This window comes from Pseudoliparis swirei, chromosome 11 (genome assembly GCF_029220125.1).
Source record: "Pseudoliparis swirei isolate HS2019 ecotype Mariana Trench chromosome 11, NWPU_hadal_v1, whole genome shotgun sequence".
In the NCBI taxonomy this organism is placed as follows: Eukaryota; Metazoa; Chordata; class Actinopteri; order Perciformes; family Liparidae; genus Pseudoliparis; species Pseudoliparis swirei.
Window position 1 is genome coordinate 16,305,849 of NC_079398.1, and position 15,710 is coordinate 16,321,558.

The following is a 15,710-nucleotide window of genomic DNA, read 5'->3' on the forward strand; positions in this document are numbered from 1 at the left end:
TTATTAGTTATTTTGAAGTAATATTATTATCATTATTATTATTATTACTACTTTTATTTGAACTAGTTAATGTATTATGATCCTCCCGTGTTTACTATCTGCCAGCTGATCTTGGCACGTTCACATTCTGTTTACATCCTCGCGCGCGGAGGGGAGGTGAGCGCGAGGGCTACATGCAGCTGGCGGAGTGCTCAATGGCGGCGGGCCAGTGCGCGGGCACGCCACGCCCAGTGCGCGGGCACTGAGACTCCAGTTCAGTTGACTGTTTACATTAATTAACAGGCAAAGAAAAAACAACAATAACTTATTGACCAATGAATAATTTATATTTTATAAATACTTTAAGATTTAAAGTTCAATGCTGTTTATCATTATTGTATTTTAGTCAGTTTACCCTTTAAATCAAGTTAAAATGTGTATCATGATTATGAAGGTCATATAATAAAATAAGTAATAATAAAACATAGTTGTTGTGTCCTAGAACAAGGAGTTCCTCCTCTTCCTCCTCCTCGGAGTCACATCACATCCAGCACGTCGCACTTCTCTCATCTGTTAACCAGCATATGACCAGACGTGTAGAAGTAGGCCTTCAAAATAAGTTATTTAGCTGGATCGCATCTTCCACTATGGTCTACGACTACCGGTTTGATTTAGGGAGTAGAGCCCAGTAAGAATTATATTTATTATTTATATAATGATTAGTGTAATAGTTTAATTAAATGATTAATGAAATATATTTATATTAAATGTCACCCCAAAAAACCTGCAACGGTCAAGAAAAAATATATAATTTAGTCAATTGACAACCAAATATATAATACTAATAATATTTTTAAACGGGAAGAAATTTAGTAAAATACTGCCCAATAATGACATCTTTAAATGTTGTCTTTTTCCATATTCACAGTTCAAAAATCAAAACAAATATCCAGTTTAAAGTGGTTGAAAAGAAAGACAAAATCATTAATAAACGTCCTCTATTATTAATTAGTAGTTGCAGATGTCTATCAGAAAATCAGTCTAATACAGCAACAAATGCTTTGGAATCTTATAATACATTTTTTAAAGCTTTTATTCTGAAATAAACTACCGGAAGTAGTAATAACACACACGCGACTTGACTGTTTGTGATTTAAGTGAGTTCAGACCTGTCTGGAGGCGTCTAGTCAACGCACACACTCATGCTCCTGTTTCCACTTGTCAATCACAGTCAAGTCAAAGTTCTTCACCTTTAATGTTCTTCTACTCTTCTACTGGTCTCTATTCGTCCCTCCAATGCCCTTCATCGAGCACGTCTCGGACCCGGACCTGGAGCGCCTGGCCCTGGACCGGGTGGTCCCGGCGCTGCTGGCCCACGGCTTCTGCGCCGTGGACGGGCTGCTCGGGCGGCCGGCCGGGGACGCGGTGCTGCGGCGGGTCACGGAGCTGCACCGGGCCGGCGCGCTGCAGGACGGCCGGCTGGCGGGCTCCGTGCCGGGGGTCCACCGGGCGAGGAGCATCCGCGGGGACCAGATCGCCTGGGTGGGCGGGTCGGAGCGCGGCTCTGAGGCCATCGGCTTCCTGCTGGGCCGGATCGATAGGCTCGTGTCCGTGTGCGCGAGCCGGCTCGGGAGCAAGACGATCCGCGAGAGGTCGAAGGTGTGATGTGTTTTTTATTTATATATATATATATATATATATATATATATTATATACACATATAATATGTAAAATATATAATATATATAACATATATATAAATAGTTTAAATGCATAATGTGTAATAATCAGCAGATTTAAGACTCATCATAAAATATGATAATGAGACAATAAACCAGTTAAAGGGAATAAAATAGAAATATAAACAATGCAGGTTTTTATGAGTCGGAAAATATTCGCACTTTTAAGTTAATGGTTAACATATTTTAGGTTTATTAAATTTGTTTTAATTTATTTTGCTTTTATAACTTCTTTCATTCTAGTGGAAATACAACATTTATTTTACTGCTTTTGTCAGTTTGAGTCTGTAGATTTCTCCCAAATTCACCTCCTCTTAAGTTATGTAAAGCCTCATTTGCATATTTAAACATCACAGTAAAAACTTGTAATTCACAGAATACTTTTCTTTTAATGTCAGGACTAATAAAAAAACTCAACACATTCTGTGTAAATCAACTTCTCGTTTTTTTTGCTCACTTATTATTTGTCAGAATATTTAATATTTTACGTTAAAGCCTTCCCGCTGTTTTCTTTTCTGTCATAATTACACAAATTAAAAGAACACTTGTTATAATTAATACAGTATATATCCTGGTCGTATATTACGTATAATCGCATTAAAGATCCACAAGAGCTGTTAGATTATTGTTTTAGCAGCTCGACAATAAGGATGTGTGATGCTTTTATTTTGTTAAAACATCTAAAGAGTTTATTTCCTATTGAATGAATAATATATTGTAATGTAATTGATGAAAGTAGTTTAATGATTTATTAATACTCGAGACAGAACTTTTATTGATACGAATACTTAAAGAACAGTTTACAGTGTGAAATGTAGTTTTCTGTATACATCTTTTCACATGATGTGTAACAGCCAATCAGAGAGCAGCAGATCGATACAGTTGAACTTCTTTACAATAGAACTGAAACAATGACGTCGTTAGATTTCTTCAAAATAACTAATAAATCTATTTGGACGATCAAACCAGTAAATAATTATATATATATATATATATAGTTATTTATATATCGTCCTGAAAGCTCCGTGAGAGCGTCCGCTGCCTCACGTACGCCTCCTTAACCCTCTGGAACCCTGCCAAGTGCACACCCTCCCCCCTCCTCCTTCCTCCTCCCTCCTCCTCTCGACCAGGAGGATAATATAGATCTCTTTCTCTCTCTCTCTCCCTCCCCTACCTCTCAATCAGGGTTTGGGTCTCTCTCTCTCTCTGTCTCCCCTTGACTCTCCTTATATCTCTCTCACAAGATATCTTTCTCTCCTCTCTCTTTCCCCTCTTTCCTCTCAACCAGAGGATAATATATCTCTCTTTCTCTCTCTCTCACTTCCTTCTCCCTCCTCTCCTTCTTTCATTCTCTCCCCACCCTTCCTTTCATTCAGGAGGATCAGCTGTGTGTGTGTGTGTGTGTGTTTCCAAGAAGGAAGTCCTCAGTTTGAGCCTCTGTGTTGACGTCTGCTGCTCTCAGCCTATTCGCTTCCGCTTCGTGATGGGGTCAAAAGGTCACAGCGCTGCAGGGCGGACATGAACTACAGTTTATTATATTATAATGATATATATTTTTATATATATTAAATGAATATCAGGACTGTAACGGTTGTTAACCATGCCTCCTCCGTGTGTGTCTCCAGGCCATGGTGGCGTGTTACCCGGGCAACGGGGCGGGTTACGTGAAACACGTGGATAACCCGAACCGCGACGGCCGCTGCATCACCTGCATCTACTACCTCAACAAGGACTGGAGCGCCACGGTGCGTTCAGGGACCGCCGCTCAGAACTGGATGTCTGACCTCTGATCTCACTACGGGCTTTAATGCAGAGATTCCACCAAGAAACACTGATGTTAGGAAGTCCTCTGAAGTCCTCTGAAGTTCTCTGAAGTTCTCTGACCCTCAGGGCAGTAAAAGTAAACGCTGAGAGTACTTCAAGTCCTGCTTCCAAAACCGTAAAGTAAAGTATTATCCGTCAAATGAAGTAAAAGTATTGATTGGTCAGTAAAGAGTACAGAGATAGAACAAGAGGTATGCAATTCACTGTGTAGCCGTCCTCTGTGTGTGACATGGGCCCTGACCTCCTCGTGGTGTGTTCAGGAGCACGGCGGCGTCCTCTGTGTGTGACATGGGCCCTGACCTCCTCGTGGTGTGTTCAGGAGCACGGTGGCGTCCTCTGTGTGTGACATGGGCCCTGACCTCCTCGTGGTGTGTTCAGGAGCACGGCGGCGTCCTCTGTGTGTGACATGGGCCCTGACCTCCTCGTGGTGTGTTCAGGAGCACGGCGGTGTCCTCAGGATCTTTCCGGAGGGGAAGCCCTACGTGGCCGACGTGAAGCCGCTGTTCGACCGGCTGCTCTTATTCTGGTCCGACCGCAGGAACCCCCACGAGGTCCAGCCCTCCTACGCCACCCGGTGAGGGACTAAGACACCAGTCAATCAATCAATTAACCAACCAATCAATCAATCAACCAACCAATTAATGAATTAACTAACTAATCAATTAACCGATCAGTTACATTTTAACAACACATAACTAACGTGTGCACAGAATGAGACATTTAATATAAAATTAAGATCAGAATGCTCATTTCAAAATGTAAATTTTTTTTTTAATAATTAAAGTTATTTTGTATTTTAAAATTACGCAATGAAAAAATCTCAATTTTAATAAAAAGCTAAAAAGAAACAAGTAAATTAGGATAACTTAATAACTTATGGTATATTTATGAATTACAGTTTAGCTCCGATTTATTAATCATTAAAAAGTTACTCGATGTGTTCTAATCTTTAATAAAGTGTCTCCGTGTATGTTGGCAGCTTCTGGTGATGACAGATTTTAATATTAAATAAGTTTCAACAATATCTCACTTTAAAAAAACAGCCAGATATTTACATCAAAGAAACAATAAAGTAAAAAGTCTAAATAAATTAAATGCATTGATAACTTGATTTATTGGATACATTGTAACGGGACTAATACATTTTATTTTAGGAGTTAATTATGTTTTATTTTATGTATTTAATCCCAGCTGGAAGATAAATGTTAAGACTTTAAATACAATAATAATAATGTAAATATTTATTTAGTACAACGTCCTGACACATTCAGTGCAGAAGTTAACAAAAGTACGCCGAATAAAATCAATATTTCTTATTATTTTGATCAGATTATAAACAGTCCGTTGGCCCCACCTGCTGGTGAGAGTGTGTAACTACACCAACGCTTCTTTACATGTCAACACGTTGAATAAATATCTCACATCGAAGCGAGTATAATGTATATTTATCTCCATGAATATTTAAAGCACTCTTTTTGTCACTAATGTTCAGTTTTAAAATGTGTTGAGTGGTTTCACTCAAACTTTATTTAAAACACGAGCGTGAACAAGACGTCGTCTGCTTCAGGTACGCCATCACCGTCTGGTACTTTGACTCCGAGGAGAGAGCCGAGGCCAAGAGGCGCTTCAGGGCCGCCGCAGGTACAAGTACACACGCAGTACAAGTACACACATCATGACACGCAGTACAGGTACAAGTACACAGATCAGAGCAGTACAAGTACACACATCATGATGTGCAGTACTCTGACATTATGTCATTATGAGATACTTTGTATCAAAGTATTTCAGAATTATGTATTTTACCTTTTTACTAATTTGTTATAGTGTAAATGTCATAAAGCATCTTTTCTTCTTCTACTGTTACAGCGGCTCCCGGTGACGGCTCCTCCTCCTCGTCCTCCACTTCACCTAAGATCCGACACCAAGACAAGATTCTACCCAACTTTTAAACGGCTTTTCAAAATAAAAGCTGAAAAGCAAATAGAGAACAAAAGCAGAAGAAATTTAGAAATCTGCATCCATGCATCAACAGTTTGTGCGTGTGGAAAAACAGCTGACTGAAACTTTAAGCTCCTCCTCCTCCAGAAGGAGTCGACCAAAGTTGAAGGTTTACAGATGGAAGACGTGAAGCACAGGAATGCTCTCAAAGAGGTTTACATATGTTTACTCTGGAAGGTCCAATTCTTTGGTATATTAACTGAAAACCAGTGTGTCAATTAAAAGTAAAAGTTTGTCTTTGTTTGTCATACAAAGTAGGAGTTTATTATAGTATGTCAAAGTAATATAACAAAAGTCATAGTATAGTAAGTCATAAGTACACACATCCTGACATACAGTACAAGTACACACATCATAAACAAACACATAGTATAATATGTCAAAAGTATATATATATGTATTTACAGAGATGTATAGAAAAACTTAAAACGCTAATCATAGGATAATATACATATAGACACACATAGATATATGTATATATATATACACACAAACACATATATAGATACATATATATATATATATTAGGGCTATGAAACGATTACAAATTTTAATCGGGTTAATCACAGGTTTTTGTGGATTAATCATGATTAATCACATATTACCGATATTCTCGGTATATTTTGTGAGAACATAGAGATTTATGACAAAAGACGGATATATACATTTATACATTCTTCTATACAATGGTGCTGCAACTCAGCAGTTTTCTTCCATATGGAACATTAATACATCTTCATCCTAAACAGAATGTTTAACCCTCCTGTTACCTTTCGGGTCAATTTGACCCCATTCAATGTTTAATGTCGGTGTTCTTTGGGGTCAATTTGACCCCAGGCTGTTTTTCACTGTGTCAAACATATAAGAAATATCAACTTTTTTATTTATTTAAAGGGCTATTTAGGTAGTCAACAAACAAACATAAAGTACCTCACACTTAAACTTGGGAAGCAATATTAATTCTAATAATTTTCTGGAGGTTTTAATTACTGGGGTCAAATTGACCCCGAGGGTAAAATATGTTAGTAAATGTAAAGGTAACAGGAGGGTTAAACAGAACATTTTTATCTTGTTTGTCAACCATTAACTCCACCATGATACAATCTAAAGGCCTCTAGTCTTCCTCTAGCAGCTGCTGAGGCAAACTGACTGTGTGGTTCCTTCATGAACTGGGCCGTGATGAAAGGGACGGCGGGGACACCGCTGCAAAGCTGAAACCTCACCGGCCCGGACAGGTGGACAGATTGACAAGTGACTTTTTTTGCTCGGTCCCGATGCGCGCACGGAGCTCTGTGGCGCGCGAGACGGAGATCGATAAGTGTTAACGCAACGCGAAGAGACAGAAATGACATGCTGCTGTGGAGATACGATCAACAACAGACGTTTAGTTTAATAAAGAACAAGACTCGCTATAGAACATGTCAGGGGGGGGCCACTCTTTTAATGTCATGCGATCTCTACCCGACACTCGCGCGATCGACTCACGATCGACGACGGCGAGACCTGACCCTGATCTACAGGAAGTAAAAGTCGTAACAAGGTTTCCGAGGAACTCGCGAAGGATCATTACCGATGAACAGTAGACCGTCTGCATGAGAGCGACAGAGTCTAGACTGAAGCGGTGTAATAAAGCTCATTTGCAAGTGACTTTTTTTCGTCCTGACGACCAACAACAGACGGATTGAAGCTCATTCTGCGTATGTTAAATGCGTAAAAAAACAAACTAGGTGAACCTGCGGAAGGATCATTACCGATGAACAGACCGTCTGCATGAGAAGCGGACGAGTTCAGATTAGTGGTGTGGAGCTCATTTTTTGCCGTGGCTTTTTTCGTCGACGTCAACAACGACGGATTGGAAGCTCATTCTGCGCATCTCGTTAAATGCGTAAAAAAACAAACTAGTTAAACCTGTAAACCTATGGTTAATTGAAACTAACTGAGTTAACGCGTTATTTTTCCCACAGCACTAATATATACACACACACATATATACGCACGTACACATTTATATATATGTATATGTATATATACACATATATATATACACACACACATATATATATATTCATACACACACATATATATATATATATACACATATATATATACATATGTATATATATATATACACACTATAGACTGAGCTCGTTGCAGCAGGTAGATGATGGCGTCGTCCACTCCCACATGAGGCTGGTAAGCAAATTGCAGAGGGTCCAACGACGATTTCACCTGGTCTTGGCCCACCTCCGGCCGCGGGTGAAGTCGCTGGACCTGGCTGCTACCAGCACCTCATGGTGGGCATCTCTGCTGTCGCTCACCTAATGGAACGGTGTGCTCTGTGGGAGTCACTTTCTTTGACTTCTCCGGTGCATTGCACCATCCAGCCTGCTGCTGGTGAGAAGCTGGGTGGCGGTGTGGGCGATCCCACCATCTCCTCTGGATCACTGACTGCCTCACAGGCAGACCACAGTTTGTCAGAATGGGCGTGCTGTCTGGGCGGTGATCGAGTGATGTTAGGCCCACGAGGAACTATTCTGCTCTCCTTCCTCTTCACCCTGTGCCAGGCCTATTCAACTAGCGGCCCGAGCATAAACCCGTTGAGGTTTATCTGGCCCATAGAACTACCTGCAAATCACTATACTTGGTAAGAAAAAAAATAAAACTGGCGGACATGCGCCTCTTTTGCCATTGGACATCTGGCAAATACCTCCCGTCAGCAACTCTTCGGTTTGATGCGGTAGCTATTTTCAGCTGTGATGCTCTGCACAAGTGAGCATCGGGTGCTGATTGATCAATATTCTGTGCAGCCCTCACCCCATTGATTTTCTTGTTGACCCGCCTTACTGAAGTTGAATAGCCCTGGTGTACACCAGTGACTTCCAGTACAACACGGAGTCATGCCATCTGCAGAAGTACTCTGATGACTCTGCGGTAATTGGGTGTGTTAAGGATGGGCGGGAGGAGGTACAGAGCAGTGGTGACGACTTTGTAAAGTGGGCGATGAGAGCCACCTGCGGCTGAGCGTGGCCAGAACCAGAGATGGTGGTGGACTTCCAGGAGGAAAGCGACAGCTCCTCCACCGCTGAGTGTCCTGGGAGTGGGCGTGGACATGGTGGAGGTACAAGTACCTGGGCGTCTCCATCGACCCAGCCCGACGAACTGGAAGGCCAACATCAGCGCTGTGTGTACAGAAGGGGATGAGTCGGCTCTTTTCTGAGAAAGCTTCGATCCTTCAACGTGTGCAAGATGCTGGAGTTATTCTACCAGTCGGTTGTGGCGATGTACTGCACTTTGCCATTGTCTGCTGGGGAGCAGCATCGGGCAGTGACACCAGCCGTCTCAAACTGGTTAGGGCTGGCTCCGTCATCGTACCAGCTGGAAACACCTAGAACGGGTTGGTGGAGAGGAAGGTGAAGAAACTTGTGTCCATATTGGACAACCCGGACACCCTCTCTCACCACCTCCTACAGGGACAGGAGGACTTTCAGTCTCTCTGTCCCGCTGCCTGGGACAGATACGGAGAACATTCCTGCCGGCTGACTGAGGCTCACAGCAAGTCCTCTTGCCAGATGGTAATCACTGAATACTTACACTATGTTGATCTGCCTTCCACATCTCATTTGTTTACTACACACATACACACATTTCTTCTTTGCTCTGCACTCATACACACCTTTTTGCTTTTCCACTCTGTCTATATGTAATATTTTTATTGTTGATTTGTGTCAGTGTTGTTGTGTGTTGTGTACACATGTGTGTTGTATATTTACTATATATTTTATTTATATTTACTTTTATTTTACTTGTATACTTCTATATCCTATTCTGTTTCTCTTATATTTGTGTTTTTGTTTTTTTTCTTGTGTTGCTGCTACTGTCGACAAATTTCCTTGAGAGTTAATAGTATATATCTATCTATCTATCTATCTATACATATGTATGTGTTTATATATAAATGTGTGTATATATACATATGTATATATATATATACACACTATAGACTGAGCTCGTTGCAGCAGGTAGATGATGACATTCACCCCTGGCTGAGGCTGGTGTTAAATTGCAGAGGGTCCAACGATTTCACCTGGTCTGCCCACCCGCCGTGCAGGTGAAATCGCTCGCTGACCCTCTGCACCTGTTTACCAGCCTCATGTGGAGTGGACGACGTCATCATCTACCTGCTGCAACGAGCCTGAATGCGACCTGGATGGAACTGGAAAGTCCTGTGAGAGTCACTTCTTGACTTCTCCAGTGCATTTAACACCATCCAGCCACTGCTGCTGAGGAGAAGCTGCGGTGGTCGTGACGCTGGCCCACCATCTCCTGGATCACTGATCACCTCTACAGGCAGACCACAGTTTGTCAGAATGGAAGCGGTGCTGTCTGGAACGGTGGTCAGTGATGTTGAGCTCACAGGGAACTGTTCTGTCTCCTCTTCACCCTGTACACCAGGCCTATTCAACTAAGCGCCCGCGGGTCGCATGCCCGCTTGAGTTTAACCTGGCCCAAGACTACCTGCAAATCAGCCCAGGCTTGCAAGAAAAATAAAACTGGACGGACACGCCTCTTTATACATTGAGACATCTAACCTAGAGCCACCCTCCCCAATAACAACTCTTCTCGTTTGATGTCAAGGCCGCAACGCTCAGCTGTGATGCTCGCACAAGTGAGCATCGGGTGCTGATTTGATCAATATTTGTGCGGCCCCTCACACCTGATTTTCTTATTCGCCCACTTGCTACTGAAGTTGAATAGCCCTGTACACCAGTGACTTCCAGCACAACACGGAGTCATGCCATCTGCAGAAGTACTCATTGACTCTGCAGTGGTCGGGTGTATTAGGGATGGACGGGAGGAGGAGTACAGGGCAGTGGAAAGCGACTTGTAAAGTGGGCCTGGCTGAGAACTAACGCGCTGAACGTGTGGCTGACCAGAGAGATGGTGGTGACTCTGTGAGAAGATGGACAGCCCTCCCACCCCGCTTTGGAGTGTCCTGGGGAGTGGACGTGGACATGGTGGAGGAGTGGCGTTACCTGGGCTGCCCCATCGACAGCCGATCGAACTGAAGGCCACGACCAACGCTGTGTACAAGAAGGATGAAATACCTTTTCTCCTGAGAAAGCTTTTTTTGATCCTCAACGTGTGCAGCAAGATGCTGAGTTATTCTACTAGTCGGTTGTGGCCAGTGTACTGCACTTTGCCATTGGGGTCTGGGAGCAGATCGGAGCCGTGACACCAGCCGCCTCAATAAAATTGTATAGAAGGCTGGTCGATCATCGCTGGAGAAAATTGGAACAGGTGGTGGAGAGGAGGACGTTGAAGAAACTTGTGTCCATATTGGACAACCTGACCACCCTCTCCACTAATTCTCCTACAGGGACAGTGAGGACTTTCCAGACGTCCTCACGCCCGCCAAGGACAGATACAGGAGAACATTCCTGCCGCGGCTATGTGAGGCTCACAACAGGATCACCTTCTTGCCAGATCGTAGGCAATCACTGAATACTTACACTATGTTGATCTGCACTTCACATATCTCTATTTGTTTGCACTATACACATACACACATTTCATTTCATTTGCTCTGCACTCATATACACTTTGCTTTTTGCACCTTGCTCCATATGTAATATTTTTTGTATTTGATTTGTTGCGTTGTGTGTTGTGTATGCATGTGTGTTGTATATTTACATATTTTGTTTTGTATTTTACTTTTTATTTTACTTATATACTTTATATCTTTTCATCCCTGTTTCTTATATTTTGTGTTTTGTTTTTATTCTGTGTGTTACCAAGCATTGTCACGACAAATTTCCTTGGGGATTAATAAATATATATCACCATCTATCTATCTATACATATGTGTATGTGTTTATATATAAATGTGTGTATATATATATATATATATATACACACTATAGACTAGGCTTTCGTTGCAGCAGGTAGATGATGACGTCGTCCACTCCCATAGGGCATGGTAAAAGCAGGTGCAGAGGGTCAGCGGCGATTTCCTGGTCTTGGCCCACCTCGGCGCCGGGTGGGGAGTCGTGCTGGACTTTCCTACCATTACCGTATGTGAGTGAACAACATCATCAGCAGCCTCAATGCCTGAATGGAACCGGTGTCTCTGTGAGGTCACTTTCTTGGCTTCAGTGCATTTAACACCATCAGCCACTGCTGAGTGAAATACGGGTGGCGGTGTGGGTAATCCCACCATCTCCTGGATCACTAAGCTACCTCAGGCAGACCACGGTTTGTCAGAATGCGTGCTGTCTGGAGCGATTAATTCAGTGATGTTCAAACCCACAGGGAACTGTTCTGTCTCCTTCTCTCTTCACCCTGTACACCAGGCCTATTCAACTAAGCGGCCCTTGAACGCATGCCTTCGTTGGGTTTAACTCTGGCCCGCAGACACCTGGAAATCTGCTATAAGCTTGTAGAAAAATAGCAGGCAACCGGACCGCCTGCACATACGTGAGACATCCAACCCAGAGCCACCCCCCTCCCCGTCAGCAGCTCTTCTCGGTTTGATGCCGGGCGCGGCACCAGCGCTCGCTGGTCTCGCTGGGCTGGAGCGCCGGTGCTGTTGATCAATATTCTGCGGCCTCACCCCGTGATTTTCTTATTGACCCTTGCTACTGAGTTGAATAGCCTGGTGTACAAGTGGCTTCCAGTACAACACGGAGTCATGCTGCATCTGCGAAGTACTCATTGACTCTGCGGTGGTTGATGTAATAAGGATCGGGCCGGAGAGGAGGCTGGGGCAGGGTGGTGGCCGACTTTGTAAAATGGGCCGATGGGGAGCCACCTGCGGCTGGCGTGGCCAAGACCAGAGGTGGTAGTGGACTTCAGGAGGCGACAGCTCCTCCACACCGCTGAGTGTCCTGGGAGTGGGCGTGGACATGGTGGAGGTACAAGTACCTCGTCTCCATGAGCCTTGAAGAGCTGAACTAGAAGGTAACATCAACGCTGGCAAGAGGGATGGTGACTCTGCAGAAAGCCGATCCCAGCTAGCGTGTGCAGCAAGATGCAGGTTATTCACAGTCGGTTGTGGCCAGTGTACTGCACTTGCCATTTGTCTGGGGGAGCAGCATCGGGCCGGTGACTTTCAACCGTCTCCAGCAAACTGGGTTGGGAAGACTGGCTCATCATCGACTGCCAGCTGGGCTGCCACAAGAACAGGTGGTGGAGAGGACGTTAGGAAAGAAACTGTGTCCATATTGGACAGCGGACCACCTCTCCACCCCTCCTACAGAAAGGGACAGAGGAGGACTTTCTCAGGCGTCTCCCTCACGCTCCATGCAGGACAGACCAGAACATTCCTGCGGCTGAGGCTCTGGCAGATCACTCTTGCCCAGATCATGGTGCAATCACTGAATACTTACACTGTGTTGATCCACTTCACATCTCATTGTTTACTACACACATACACACATTTCATTGTTACTCTGCGCTCCTTTTGCCCTTTTTTGCCTCTGTCTATATGTAATGTTATTTTGTATTTAATTTGTCAGTGTTGACTTTGTGTGTGGCCAACATACATGTGTATTCAATATATTCATATATATTTTGTTTTGTATTTTACTTTTATTTACTTGTATACTTCTATATCTTTCATCCCTGTTTCTTATATTTTTGTGTTTGTTTTTATTCTTGTATTATTGCTGCTACTGTCTGACAAATTCCCCCTTAGATTAATAAAGTATATATCTATCTATCTATCTATCTATATACATATGTGTATGTGTTTATATATAAATGTGTGTATATATATATATATATATATACAGACACAGTCAGGACCATCAATATTTGGACATTGACACAGTTTCCATCCTCTGGGCTCTGAACACAATGGATTTTTGAATGGCTTGATCAGGATGAGCTTCAAGGCAGGGCGATTCTGCTTTCATTCACGGGTCTTCGTCCACATCAAATTGAAGCGATTGCTTGAGATTTTAACACATTTTGCTCATGGTTTTCAACTTTATAAAGGGACCAGTAATTGGACAAACTAACATCATCATCATTGTATTGGGCTCTGAACACAATGGATTTTAATAGACGACTAGGATGAGCTTTTGGCATAGACGTTCGCTTTCATTTTATGGTCTTACGGCCCACATCAGCTGAACGGTGTAGGAGTTACAACATACTCTATATGACCCTCCTTTATATAATCAAAGAATTGGACAAACCAATATCATCATCATTGTAATTTCACTTTACTTGGTTGTAAATCCTTTGCAGTCAATGATACCTGAAGTCTGAACCAGAGACGCCTTGGTTGTAAATCCTTTTGCGGTCAGCGGCAGCTGAAGTCTGGAACCAGGATGAGCTTGCCCTTTTAAACAGACGTTCTGCTTTCATTTGCAGGTCTACGTCCACATCAAATTGTGACAATTGTAGGAGTTACAACACATTTTATACATGGACCCTCCTTTACTAAAGGGACAGTAATTGGACAAACTAACATCATCCATGTGTAATTACTCCATTTAATGCTGGTTGTAAATCCTTTAAGTCAATGACAGCCTGGAGTCTGGACAGAGACGTCTGGGCGTCACCGCTGGGTTCATCCCTGGTGACGCTCTGCAGGCTTTCTCGACTGCCACAGTCTTCCACAGGCTTCTTGGGCCCGTCGTCCTTCAGTTTGGTCTTCAGCGAAATGCTCGACTTCACCACCATCTTCCTTATAAGGAGCTTCTTGGGCGATACGTCCTTCAGTTTGGTCTTAGCAAAGTACAGCTCCATTGGCTTCAGGTCAGGTGGTTAGCCATGTGAGACTTGGCCATCGCAGAACATTACACCTCTTTGCCTTAAAAAAAAGCTAATCATAGTGTAATATGTCAAGAGTCAGAGAAGTGCGGATGTGTTGGGAAGGGAGGTCTGTTCAGAGAGAGAGAGGGGGAGAGAGAGGAGAACTTGTGTGTGTGTGTGTGTTGAAGACTTGTTCAGAGAGAGAGATAAGAGAGAGGAGAGCCAAGTGTGTGTGTGTGTGTAAAAAATGTGTGTTGTGTATGTCTGTGTGTAACTGGGGACTTAACTCTGGAGGATCGTCTTTTCTCATGAATTGAGTTGCCTGGGGACTTGTCTGGAGGATCTGGTCTTTTCTCTCCAACTCTTCCTCAGTTCCTCTTCAGCTTTCAGATTTCATCTGTTTACATCTTTTATAAAGTTTTACACAAACTGAATCCTACAGGAACTTCTTTTATGACATTACATCATTGTAATCACAAACTAAGATCCTACAGGAACTTCTTTTATGACATTACATTACATGTCATTTAGCAGACACTACACAAACTGAATCCTACAGGAACTTCTTTTATGACATTACATTACATGTCATTTAGCAGACGCTTTTATCCAAAGCCACTTACAAGAAGTTCTCCTCCTCCTCCTCCTCCTCCTCTCGCTCCTCTCTGACCTCCATGTTGGTTTTGATAATCCAGTTGTTTCTAGCCCCATACCCCTTTTCTGAATCCGTGCTCATTGGTTTGATAATTGATTTTCTGGCCCGCCCTTTTAGATCACAGGTGTACTCATTTAACCCCTCCTTGGCTCCGCCCTCTTTTTAAGGTCCAGTCTGTGCTTTTAATTTTTCCTCTCAGCTACAATAACAATACAATAATTGTTTCCGTTTTAATAGCTGCAAATAAATTGCCAGCTCACCTGCAGTTTCTGTGTCGCTCCACTAAATGTCGCTGCTGCTCCACCGCTGTGAGGGAAGAGGATGAGGAGGTCTCATATATATAGATATATTTATATATATATATATATGTGGATATAAATAAATATATAAAATTCCAGCTGCAAATAAATTGCCAGCTCACCTGCACTCTCTGTGTCGCACCACTAAATGTCGCTATGCTCACCTTTCATGAGAAGAAGGATGAGAGGTCTCATATATAAATTCGCCAGCTCACCCAGTAGTTTCTGTGCTACCCACTAAATGTCATGCTGCTCCACCGCCACAGAGGAAGAGATGAGGAGGTCCTATATATAGATATATTTATATATCTATATATATATATGCGGACATACAACATATAAAATTCAGCAAATACATATATTTATATATCTATATATATATATATGTGGATATAAATAAATATATAAAATTCAACAAATACATATACACACATATAATATATATATATTTAA

The 15,710-nt window shown here is 42.7% G+C and overlaps 1 protein-coding gene across 1 annotated transcript; it reads left to right on the forward strand.

The window, feature by feature from the left end:
• The first annotated feature begins 1,146 nt into the window (after window positions 1-1,146).
• On the forward strand, window positions 1,147-5,778 carry egln3 (egl-9 family hypoxia-inducible factor 3). Its single transcript, XM_056426498.1, has 5 exons — window positions 1,147-1,638; window positions 3,344-3,463; window positions 3,980-4,116; window positions 5,110-5,183; window positions 5,412-5,778. The coding sequence occupies exons 1-5, from the start codon at window positions 1,276-1,278 to the stop codon at window positions 5,492-5,494; spliced, it is 777 nt and encodes a 258-aa protein (XP_056282473.1). The 5' UTR covers window positions 1,147-1,275; the 3' UTR covers window positions 5,495-5,778.
• Window positions 5,779-15,710: the final 9,932 nt, after the last annotated feature.

Coding starts and splice junctions, on each gene's coding strand:
- egln3 (XM_056426498.1), top strand. CDS start 1,276: ATGCCCTTCATCGAGCACGTCTCGGACCCGGACCTGGAGCGCCTGGCC. Junction 3,464..3,979: donor ACAAGGACTGGAGCGCCACG/GTGCGTTCAGGG, acceptor TGGTGTGTTCAG/GAGCACGGCGGTGTCCTCAG. Junction 4,117..5,109: donor CAGCCCTCCTACGCCACCCG/GTGAGGGACTAA, acceptor CGTCTGCTTCAG/GTACGCCATCACCGTCTGGT.